General features: G+C 40.5%; 1 protein-coding gene and 1 long non-coding RNA gene across 15 annotated transcripts in view; both read right to left on the minus strand.

Annotated features, from left to right (window-relative positions):
* The window catches only part of chd3 (chromodomain helicase DNA binding protein 3), a 48,481-nt gene that overhangs the window by 14,018 nt on the left and 22,424 nt on the right, over positions 1 to 12,039 (minus strand). For 9 of the 14 annotated variants that reach the window (XM_016671051.1, XM_016671052.1, XM_016671056.1 and 6 more), the window contains exons 30-39: positions 11,586 to 11,748; positions 11,309 to 11,466; positions 9,890 to 10,082; positions 9,682 to 9,792; positions 9,476 to 9,610; positions 8,595 to 8,703; positions 7,725 to 7,857; positions 4,191 to 4,386; positions 1,814 to 1,977; positions 1,367 to 1,493 (exon numbers count right to left, since the gene is read on the minus strand). In XM_016671051.1, coding sequence (XP_016526537.1) covers positions 1,367 to 1,493; positions 1,814 to 1,977; positions 4,191 to 4,386; positions 7,725 to 7,857; positions 8,595 to 8,703; positions 9,476 to 9,610; positions 9,682 to 9,792; positions 9,890 to 10,082; positions 11,309 to 11,466; positions 11,586 to 11,748 — 1,489 coding nt within the window. The remainder of the gene's footprint in view (positions 1 to 1,366; positions 1,494 to 1,813; positions 1,978 to 4,190; positions 4,387 to 7,724; positions 7,858 to 8,594; positions 8,704 to 9,475; positions 9,611 to 9,681; positions 9,793 to 9,889; positions 10,083 to 11,308; positions 11,467 to 11,585; positions 11,749 to 12,039) is intronic. The other 5 variants (XM_007551366.2, XM_016671053.1, XM_016671047.1 and 2 more) reach the window with 2 other exon arrangements.
* On the minus strand, positions 8,026 to 8,565 carry LOC107836138 (uncharacterized). The gene is made up of 2 exons (XR_001661991.1): positions 8,218 to 8,565; positions 8,026 to 8,180 (listed from the first exon to the last, which is right to left on the minus strand). It is a non-coding gene; the product is annotated as an uncharacterized LOC107836138 (long non-coding RNA).

Raw genomic sequence — 12,039 nt, forward strand, 5'->3', positions numbered from 1 at the left:
AAGGTGATAAAGTGCTGCAGATAAAAACAGTCCTCCTAGAGCAAAGTAGTTCTCAATGCCACTAATTTAAAACCTAAATAATTCTATTACACTAAGTAAAGAGAATACAAACTAAGATTTATGGTTTTTTAGGAGGCCTGAACATGTTTTGTTTTTTTTTCCCCAATTCCCTTTGCTAAATGTTTTTCCCACAGCGACAGCACCATACAAAGACAAAATTCCTGACATTGCTGTTATGATTGGAGCACATTTTGGCCCATTTTTATATCTTGCTTTATTGAGCATAAACAGCTCAAGTTACCAGCTAATCAAGTCTCGACCTTTTATTGGGATCAGCACTTCTGCAGAACCCACCGATGTCGAATGTTTCGCCACTGGGGCCTGCAGAAGAACCGTGAGGGTGGAGATAACGGAGGCTTGCGAAACTATTCACAGTTCTTTAACCTTTTCGCACATTGACATGATCCAGCCACAAACTTCAGTGGGGTTTCATTAGAGCAACACAAAAGTAGAGAATCGTTTGGAAGCAGGAGAAAAACTATGTTTTCAATGTTTTTTTTGTTGTTGTTTTGTTTTTTTAATACATGAAAATCTGAAAAGTGTGGAGTACAATTCTTTTCGGCTTCCTGAGTTGCTGAAGTCACATGAACACTTTTTAAATGTAAAAAAAAAACAAAACCCGTAGAGCATGTATCCTCTTACTTCCATTTCACCAGTATAACTTTAGTACATCTTAAAATATTAGCAAAATACGCTGAAGTTTATGATGATGACGTGACAAAATGTGGAAAAGTTCAAGACGTTTGAATACGTCAGCAATAAACCGGATGAAGCGTTTTTGTTTTTGGCGTTTCCTCCTCTGCAGTCACATTACACATTATGTAGGTTTGTGGGTTTCTTTCGGGGAAGTCTCTGTGCTTTTAGAGCAATAAATCAGTTTCCTGTTGCAATCACAGGCCAATTTGCTACCTCATCGTGAAGTCAAATGTAACAGAAGATAAAAAGAGTATTCATGACTGCTATTGCAGAAGGTTTATGACAAACGCCAGCTCGAAGGCCGCGCTGAGATCTAATCGGTTCCTTCACCCGAGGCAGCAACAGCTCGATCTCCAAACCTCCGCCTCCCCGCCAAGACACATAAATCCCTCTTAAATCATCAACTTGCCAAACTGTCGCACACATCAAGCCCAGTGGGGTTTTGCTTCACTAAATTATCTCTGACTGCTGTTATTATCAGATCCACAGAAAATCATGCTTTTTTTTTGTTTTAGTTTTTTCTTTGAACTCATCTCTTTCTTTCCGCTCATTCACAAAAGTGTGTTACGTGTCACCGCTTCGGACAAACCAGTACCCGTAAAACACTGACCTGATATGAAGGATCCCGGCGGCATCTGGCTGTAGTTGGCTCCTCCCATGTGCAGGGCGCTCGGCGGGGCCGGGGTGAAGGGCGCGCCGTAGTTCTGAGGGGTGGCGTAGGGTCCCGGCGGTATGGGCTGGGCAAAGGCAGGAGAAAGTCATGTTGTTAAAAAAAACAACAAAAAAAAAAAAACAAAAACAAAAGAAGCACCTTGACTGGATGTTATGCAAGCTGAGAAAGAAATGCTGAATAAGTGATTGAGGAGTCAAGAAGAGCAGGTGGGTGACAGAATAAAAAGGCAGTGTGTTTTCATTGGACGCCCTCCATCTATTGCTTTTCCACTGGTGAATGGAGCAGGTTTCAGCTTGTGAGTGTGTCGAAGTGTGTTGAGATGTGTGTGTGTGTGTGTGTGTGTGTGTGTGTGTGTGTGAGTGTGTGTGTGTGTGGGCTGCTCACCGGGGGCGTGTGCGTCTCGGTGCCCTTGCTGGCGAGCCGGCTGAGGATGCTCCGCTCCGACATCTGCAGGCGGGCGGCGATGGGCGGGACTCGGGACAGCGTGGCGGGCAGCCGGGTCACGTCGGCCTTCATGTCGCTCAGCAGCTCCTCCAGCTGGTTCAGCACTGCAGCGACAAGAAGAAGAAGAAGAAGAAGAAGAAGAAGCATGAACCAAGAAGCTGTTACACAACAGCTTTCAAACGATGCTGGGCGGTTTTCCCGAACAAATCGACATTTCTTATTTTAACCACCCAAAGAGAAATTTTTTAATTCTACTTTTTTGTTTTTCCCTCTTGACACTGACTATTAGATAGTAACGTATTTATCAGATATAAGAGTTTATTTTCTTGATCTCTCTTTCATCACATCCTTACATGAAATTAATCGCTGATCACAAGCTCAGATAAAAAACGAGGATAAATGTTGCAACACAAACACGTACGGGATCACTTGGGAGCCAGAGAGGAAGTGTTTGGAGCCATCACTTAACACAGCGAGAGCTTATCTTCTCTACATGACCGAAGCTTTTTCGGGGCAAAGCCGTGCGGTCGGCACGGCAGGAAAGATTGCACAACAGATGGGTTGATCTGTATCTCTTTCATTGTTTGCCTGTGATTATCTGTCTGCCAATTTTTCCCTTCGACTTTTCCCTGAATCCGGTTGCCTAAACATCCTTGGCCGAGCTTCTCGCCGTCAATTATAAAATGGAAATTAAAGTCAGTTCCCATCCCAAAATGTGACAAGGTTTCTGACAACACCGGACTGTTCTGATGAGAGACGTTTTAGTCTTCGGATGATCTAGTTGAATCGAGACAAGCCTAAAAACCGAAATCAGAAAAAGTTTATTTAATTCACACGGGGTCACGTGATGTTAAGATAAATGGGCCTTCGCATGTTGCAGAGACGCCACACACTTTCTGCAGCCATCTTGATGATTCTGCCTGTTTTCGTAATATTAAAAAAAAAAAAAAAACACACAAAAAAACAACAACAACCAAAGACGTGTTAAAAATGACCAAATATTCAATCACTTTCAGGATTTTAACCTTTAAAATGCCACATTAATTTCTTTTCTTTTATTATTCATTCAAAAGAAAAACAAAAAAACCCTCCATCAAATTCAAAAAATGTATTATTTTCCAGGAAAATAATAAGCAGGACGATGGCGATTACAGGCCGGGATGAGTCAAAGATGAGCAACAAAACTGATTTGATTGCATCCATATTTTTAGCAGCGACACCTTCCTGCCCAGAAAATGCTCCACAGATCGCAATAAAAAACAGAAACCTCTTCATCTCGGCGCCATGGCAGTATTTTGGAGAGCTGTTTGAAGGGTCATAAATCTAAGAGCTGTAACAGACTTAGGCCGGTCGGTTTTCCTGGTCCAGACTCGACTTAAAGTCATACTCCATAAATTTTTTAAAAGGACTAAAGGTGGATCCTAGCTGTCGATTTTAGGGGGAAATATTTATTTGGACATCATACTTTCTTTTTCCACAAGATGTTAACTAATAAATATCATCTGATCTAAACCATTCCACTGTGGCTCTGCATGTATCTTGTTTTGTTCTTCTGTAGGGACAGAAGAACAAAACCTCAAGGCTGGGAGTGGAAATGGATTCTCCTTAAACACCCCGATCAATTTTCTTTAATCACAGGGTGACTGTTTGGGGTCAGACGATTTAAACTTTGACTATTTGTGTCTATGTTGACCAGAAAACCCACAGTAAATCAAAACTTCACCAGGAAATTCTTGTTTTCAGAAATAACTGAAGTCGTCTGTTGTACAACTAAGGGTGGATATTTATTAATGTGTCATTTATCATGAAAGATTTCTTATAAAAAATTAGATTTATTGTTGTCTAGGTCATTTTCAATTAATTGAGTTAAAAAAAAACGTACAGTATTATGGGATTTTTATTTTTTATTTTTTTTTACCATTTTCGCCACTGTTTCTTCCACGAGAGCATCAATAAATATCAGTGAATTCCAAGATATGGTTAAATGCAGTTACTGTGTGCAGCTTAGTGATATAAATCACACTTCTTTAAGTGACTGGTGTCCTGGTGAAGAATGTTTCAAATAGGAACGTTTTTCAAACTACACAGTTACCTAAATCGATATTTTTAAAATCATTTCCGTCATTATTGTAATATATTACCACAAAATATTGCGATAATTGTTCATATTGCCCTTTACATCCCGGAAGAAGAAGAAAAAAAAGTTTAAATCAGGGATAAAATACCAAAAAAGAACACCACACCCATGCCCAAGATGTGCATCTAAAGTCATGACCAGAACCGCGTCCCGTATCGACGGGGCGGCGTTGTCACCCACCTTTGTGCAGAACGGCGTTGGCTGGCTTGTTCCCTGCCAGCGACTCCTTGCTGAGGTGCTGGTGCGACTCGGCCAGGCACTCCACCTCGGCGAAGCGAGCGTTGAGCGCCATGGCCGGGTGGCTCGGGTCCTGGGTCATGTTGAGGTAAGCCGCCCGCCGCAGCTGCTCCTCGATCACCAGCGCCTGCTCCAGCAGCTGCCAGCACGGAAACGACTCGTTACATATCGAAAAACGACAGTCCCGGGGCTCGATATGCGGATGGAAGCTCGGATGAAATTATGTCATAAAGGAGGAAATCTGGGATGAAGACATAAAAGTTAGAAACCTAATAAAATACATGTTTGTATTACATGAAGAATTGATAATCTGACATTGATTATTAAGCTGTGACACTAAATATTTAACCGATTCCCCAAATTCCTATGGAGCTTGGGGAATCAATCTCCACAGGAAATACTTCAGCTTAGGTATTAGGCAACAGGGGATATTTTAGTTTCGGGTCTGAAAATGTTAAATTCCTATTTACTGAGTGGGAGGAAAATGTCACTTCTTCCATACAGGAAATCTTTCTTCCTCATTTCTTTTTTGTCCACTTAACCATAATGTCATGTCATGCTGGTTTCACTGTTCCTTGGAAATGGGGTAACAACACATTTTTTTTCTCTCTCTCTCTCTCTCTCTAGAACTTTGCTTTGTTTTATCTGAGAATCTCAGACAACTAACTAACTTATTTACCAACAGAAATGTTGCCAGGTGATGCATCTAGAACCAGAAAAAAAAAAGTCATGCAAGACTTGCAAGACAAAGCTTCATGTTTTCATTTTTGTTACCAAACAAACCATTAACTAAATAAGAACAACAAAGACATTTAGTTGTTTGATTAGCTAATTCACAAAACAAGCAAAAGTTCCTAAGATTAATCCCAACATTAGCCACTGAAACTTTAAAAAAAACACCTGAGGATAAAGGAAATTATGAAGTGCTGTGTATATTTGGTCCCTCTCTTGTAATTGTTTAGCGGTTAGCAGTCTTTTCCAGACCTGCAGGTCTTGTCAAATCTTAAGTTGTTCTTCGGAATGACGGTATCGGCGTAGCGATAATGTGTTCTTCAAGCTGGATGCAGCAAAGTCCATAAAGATCTGATGTAATAAAAGCATCTTAACCAAAATCCCAGGAAAAAGTTTTGTAAGACCTTCGCGGAGTAAATTAAAGAAAACATTAAATGATTGATTAGTAGATTAAAAACTTTGATTCCCTGGAAGAAAAATATAAAATCTTGAGAAAACGCTATATAAGGCTACTTTGACCTTGTCGTCGTTTGACCGAAGTATTAAAAAGCCACTTTTCTTTTTTTTTCATTTTCCGAGTCTGAAAATTGAACATAAACAACCAATCAAGCAGGAAAGGCGAAGGTTCCCGTGTCACCCCTAGTTCAATACGTAATATGGATGGCACGGGTACAAAAGTTACAAAAATAAACTGCTTTTACACGCTCCTCAGTCATAAATAAAGGACACACAGTACTGTACGATCTGTAATTGTGAAAATGCTTTTTTATTGTTTGAAAACGTAAAACGAGCACGATTCCGGTCCTATTGGCAGCGCAGCTGGAAGGACGTGGGGTCAGGACGGACAGACGGACGGACGCGCCGAGGTCAGCTCGGATCGGCTCACAGTAGTTTTCCAACTCACAACGCATCATTCCCAGATGCCAGTTTTGACATTCCAGACCAACGGAAACGCAGCTCTACCTCACAATAACGATGCGCTGTTACACTTAACAGTTCCTGGAGCTGGAAATCGGATTTTTCAAAAAACGTTCTTTATCCTTTTCCTCTTTCCATTTTTTTATTTTTTATTTTTTTACACAATGCTCCATATTTTATGTAAAAAGTTTCTGCACTGGCACAAGTTTATTTACTTCCAGGGACAGAGACAAAGCTCTAGGAATCAATTGGCCGCAGCAACTTTTGGTATTGAGAATATCAGATTATTTTATTGATTTATAAAGTAAAGTCATGTAATAAGTGTTGCTGGCGTCCTAATATTTAGTTTTGAATGTACTTGTGCAGGAATATTCTAATATGCAACAATGTGCGCAAAATTTCAATCTTAAATTTGAAGTACTTAGAGACACTGTAAAGCTTCAACTTCTAAGGGGCTGACCTGCAGCAAGTTGAACTGGTGTTTTTTTTTGTTTTTTTTTTGTTTCTTTATCACCTAAACCAAAATAGAAAACAAACTCTATAGGAGACTAATAATAATAATAATAGAAGTTAAAAAAAGACACCTGTAGTGTCCAAAATGGGTATATTTTCGCTCATGCTCCGTTTTCCACAGTAAAAACACGTCTTGTTGACATTCCTCTCCTGTAATCTGAAACTCTGTATCCTGTGTGCAACAGCCAGTCTCTACTCACCATGTGTGATTCTATCAGGACAACACATGGGTCATAAAAGATGGAGCAAAGAATTTGATTGCTAGTTTATTTTCGAGTAATGCACAATCGACAAGGGATTAATCGCTCGGGAACAGAATGAGTTTATTTATGCTGACGAGGAAAAAAAAAAAAAAAAAAGAAAGAAAAATACGAGGAATCTACGTCTCGTTTTCCTTAAAACGTTTAAAGTTGTAAGGAAAATCCGTTTGAATTGTTTCAAGGTTTCAGTCAAATGTAATTTCTGAACACTTTGTGTAATTTCAGGATGAATTTAATGCTTATAATAACAGTGGAAAGCCATCGACTGAATACGAAAGCTTCCGCATTAAACTGACACAGTCGGCGCCTCGGATAAAATGCGAGTTTACTCAGAAATATTCTCTTTGCACTATTTGGCACACTGTTAAAGAAAAATGTGAAACACGTCAAACATGAATAAAAGAAAACCCAGGAGCCCCGAGTCAAAAAATATAGACTCCACTCTTGTTTACAACTGTATTGCAGGCATTTCATGACTAATTCAGGCAACCTGTGAATTAGTAGTGAGTCCAGGAAAACCTGGCTATATATAGCAGTGTTCCAAAACAGGGAGTTGTGTTACACAACCAATTACAGCTGACAGCATCCTGGAGGGAAATATATGAGAAACTTTTCGGGGGTTTTTTTTATGTATGTGTGTGTGCACTGTTGTCACCAGATTTAAGAAAAACTTGAAGAATTTGGTAAAAGGGAGATGGCAAGAAACAGTAGGAGTTGGAGATACAGTAAATGAGGATGTTGAGGGAAGGATCTGAAACATGCAAACCGCTCAAAAACAGGATGAGAGCCCTTCCAGAAGTGCAGCGGTCAGCAGTACCACTCAGTCGATATGTGGGCCTTGGGGCATCCGTCATTTAACTGCTGGACGCAGTCAGGTGACGGAAGATGCTGAGACGTTTTAGCCCTTTTTTATTTTTTTTTTAGCAATAAAAACCATTTCTTTTTGTGAATTGAAAATGTGAATGAAAGAAAAACACTTGGATAAATGTCTCTAATATCAGACATCAAACGCAAAGCGTAAAAAAAAAACAAACAAAAAAAAAAACAATCCTACCTTAAAACGCCGAGCCAAAAACTTGTTCTTCATTTCCAAGAAGTTTCCTTTATTTGCCTGCGACTTGAACGGCTCGTTGACGATTGCGAACTGTGGATCGTTCTGGATGTCCTGCCAGCGAGCGTAGCCGTGTCTGGTGAACAGGTCAAGGGTTATTAAACTGTCTGAGTCAGAGAAGGAGCTCCTGTTTAGGAAATTTCAGCTAAAGCGAATGTCACAGCTTCGGATTCTGACTTAGTATTTAGAGACGAGAGCTTATTGTACAAACAAATCGCAGCATAAATGTGTATTGTGTATGTTATTAATTTATATTATTAGGTTGCAGCTTAGCAAATAGTGCCAAGACATATGAATAGAAATTAAGACCTGGACCTCCTCAGAAATGTACAAATTTTCACTTACTCATGATAGTCGTGGCACTTATGATAAATTTGTGCAAATGATAATAAAGATAAGCTAATATAAGCTTATTAGCTTATATTAGCTAATTAACCTGCAGCTTTTCTTTAATATAAGCTAGTATAAGAAATTAGCTTATATTAGCAGCTAGTTAGCGGTAGCTTCAACCACCTCGAGTCACAGAACATTGCAGCCCAACCAACCATATTAAATGGCCCTTCCATGACAAAATTTGAGATCTGTGATTAATGGTTTTCCTGGGAAACTTACTTTTTTAAATTTAATTTAAGTCATTTAAGACTTTAAGACTTTTTAAGGACGCGTGAACACGCTGGTACCAGTTTAATCCAAAAAGTTTAATCCAAAAACTGCCTGTATAGAACAACATCAACTGACTTCCAGTAGAGAGAGAAAAAAAACCATAAACAAACACAGCGGGGTCATCCCCTGGGCAACCGCTGTCAAGGATACACCACGATTCCCGCCAGCAGCCAGAAGTCGTGTCGACGGTGCCAGATCTCGTTCATCTTACCCGAGGAGATGGCAGCCCGCTCCTCGTTCTGCCACAGAGTGTGCAGCTCTGCAGGAGGAAAACAACGAGACCGCTTTCAGATCGCTTACCTTCCCGAGTCCCGACTGCGGCAGGTGTGTTTTTCCGCCACACACACCCGCAGCTTTTCTGGGTTCACGATCAGGTTCGGGGCGAATTTGGCTCCTTGGTGATATTAATTTTGAACCCTCTGAAAGCAGGACTTATGTGTCACATGTTTGTATAAGTGGGACATTTTATGTTGTTTAGACAACTGGACACGTTTCGGTCAACCGGTTAAAAGTATTTCCTGAGTTACGCCTTTCTCTTTCATGTTTTTCTTTAAAAAAAAAAAAAAAAAAAAAAGAAAGTAGAAGTTGAATGTATTTTCCTGAAAAACTTGACTATTAAAAAGAACTAGTAAATATACTGCAAATAACATGCGGTCATTACAAATTTAGGAGTTTTTCTAAGTATGCAATCCCAATAAAAGAGTTTTTTTTAGTCATTAATAACTGGAAGGATGACACTGCATTTCCCATGAAATATCATCCCACATATCACAACCTACTTTTACAAAGATGTTGCTTCATTCTTAGTTCTGTATTTTCACCAAATGTCATGTGTAAATAGCTGAAATCACACATCCAACCAGGCAAATGCCTCTACAATTCAACAGCAGTGCAGCCCTCATCTGTCACTATAAGTCCTTGTATTGTGAAGCTCAGGGATTTTTTATCGATGTTACTTCAATCATAAGATCATTTTTTTAGTGAGTGACAAAATATTCTTCTATAAAAGCCAAAAAAAACCCAGAGCTGACCTGTGAAGCCGCCGTCTGCGATGTTGAACATGAAGCGCGGTCGCTCGGTCTGAGGCTTCCCGTTACCCTTTGTCGTCTCCTCCTTGGCTGCTTTGATCTCTTTCCCGGCATCCCTTTCACCTTTGACCTCTTCTGCTACAAAAATAGACACCTACTTATGCAAAAGTAACGCACGTATTCCATCATTCTTAAGAAGGCTATCGCACCTCTCTTCAGGTCAGACGCCTCGGCTTTTTCCCTGGCTTCTGCTGCCTCTGAAGATGTTTGCATTTCGTCCCTCTGTTCTTTCTCCTTGTCCTCCCCGGGCTGCTCTCCCTCTGCAAGTGCAAGCTCTCTTAAGTCACACAGATCTTTTTTTTTTTTTATTAATATTATTTTTATCCATCGATGCGGAACAGCGTAAACGTGATTCACCTGACTTCTTTTCCGTAACGTCTGTGTTTTGTTTACTCTCCTCTTTGCTGTCCTCTTGTCGTTTGTTCTCCTCTGATGCTGAAAACTCGGTCGGCTCCTTCCTGTCGTCCTCCTTGGTGTTACTCTCTTCTTTGCCGTCCGTCTTTTGACTCGGCGATGCCTTCTGCGACGATTCTTTTGTTGAGGACGAAAGCTGCCAAGAAGAGAGTGACGCAATCATTTTTAGTATATTCTAAAATTTTACGCAAAGCTTTTAAGTTATTTGAAAAGTCATAAGCAAATCTGGTTGTAGAACTCGATGGTTTATCCACCAAATTTTCCCCAAAATCTTTTCAGATTTCATTAGAATAAAAGTACAAACTGAAGTCTATATTCATTAGGATTTTATGTAATAAACCCACACGACATCTTATGATTTTTTTTTTTTTTTTTTTTTACAATTACAGCTGGAGTCTATTGAGATGGCAACATGTTTTGAGCCAAACCTCTCCCCTGTAGCTGTTTATCGGCTGCGACCTCTAACACAGATTCTTCAAGTTTTCCTCTATTTAGCTCATCCATCAACTCTGACCTGGTTTCCTGTCGCTCCTGAAGAAATGCATAATGCGGCCACCGCCGTGTTTTGCCACAGGACTGACGATGTGTTAGTCTCTTGTCACATGTGGAGGTTTCCGGGCGAGCCAAAATCGCCTCATTTCGTTCTTATCTGATCTGGTCACCTATTTCCACATGCTTGCGGTGTTCCCTGTATGGGTTACGGTAAACTGGGAAGGGGAACTCTTCACTTCCTGCTATCAGCGGGCTACTCCTTACAGCTCTTGCATAAAGGTCATATTTTTTGGAAAACATGTCTGGCGTAGGAGTCAACCTGTTCATTACTGAGTCTTCATAAAATTTTAGAGAAAGAAAATATTTGATGTCTTTACAGTAAAATAACTTCAGATTGCGTTGCATCTGGTTCTTATTTTGTTTCTTTTCTGTCGTTTTACTGATTTACATGTAAGAAGTTAAATGATTTGAGCTTTTCATATTAATTTAGTTTAATTTGAAGTGTAGGACAGGCATAAATATGAACCTCGTGTTTCTGTCTGCACGGTTTCAGTCAAGCTGTTTAAATTGTTACAGTGCTTTGAAGTATGGATAAAAAAAAAACTGTTTGATGACTGATTGAATAAACAATAATAAAAAAAACAATAAATCAAGTTTGTGTTTGTAAATGTGTACAATGGTCATTAAATGTTTTGGCTTTACTTTCACCTTATTTGACACCAGCCTATAATTATATATAAAAGTTTATGCTATAATTGTGAAAATGAGGAAAATATTCTCCGGTAGTTGAATTTTTCTGTGAATCTCACATAATTTAGACTTTCTTCTTACTCCAGCTGAGTGGCTGAGGTTCTAGGGACACTGCCTCACCTCCTCGGCGTCGCCGGTCTTGCTGCCGTCCACCTCTTTCTGTTGCTCCTTCTCCTTCACTTTCTCCTTTTCCGCAGAGGCATCAGCCTCCCCCTTCTCCTCCTCCTTTTCGCCCTCCTTCCCGTTCTTCTCCAGCCTCTCCGAGGGAGCAGGAGTCGCTGTGTGCGTTCAGACAGACAAACAAACAAACAAACAAACGTGAACGACAAGTCCAACTCCGGGGAGCCTTTAGTTTGGAGCGCCCCCTGCTGGATCTACAGCCCGTCGCGTCGGCTACCTGGCTTCGAGGTGCACGGCGTGTTGTTGAAGCTCGCGTCGGGTGTGGGAGTCGCAGTCTTTGCGGCGGGAGAGGAGGCCCGGGAGGAGGATTTGTCAACGCTGACCTCGGGTTTGAGCTCCGGAAGACTCCACCGTCCGTTGATGTGCTCAAACTCTTGGATCTGGACACGAGGAAGCCAAAACAGAGCAAAAAAGAAATTGAATAAAAGCCTGAGTGCATAGTTTATCAATTATAATATATATTTTTTTCCCCTAAATAAACCAATGGCATGCCGTTTGGACTTGGCAGCTTATCAAACATTTCCCCTTGGTACAGACAGCAAGCAGATCAGGACGGCTGCAGGCCTAAACAGGTTGGACCGCAAACTGGGTGGAAGATGTTTAAATGAAGTAAAATAAACTGGCAAACGAAGCTGCAGAAATCAAAACAACTCGCCGGAGGTCTTTGCAAG

The sequence above is a fragment of the Poecilia formosa genome, unplaced genomic scaffold, assembly GCF_000485575.1.
Source record: "Poecilia formosa unplaced genomic scaffold, Poecilia_formosa-5.1.2 Scaffold41, whole genome shotgun sequence".
NCBI lineage: Eukaryota > Metazoa > Chordata > Actinopteri > Cyprinodontiformes > Poeciliidae > Poecilia > Poecilia formosa.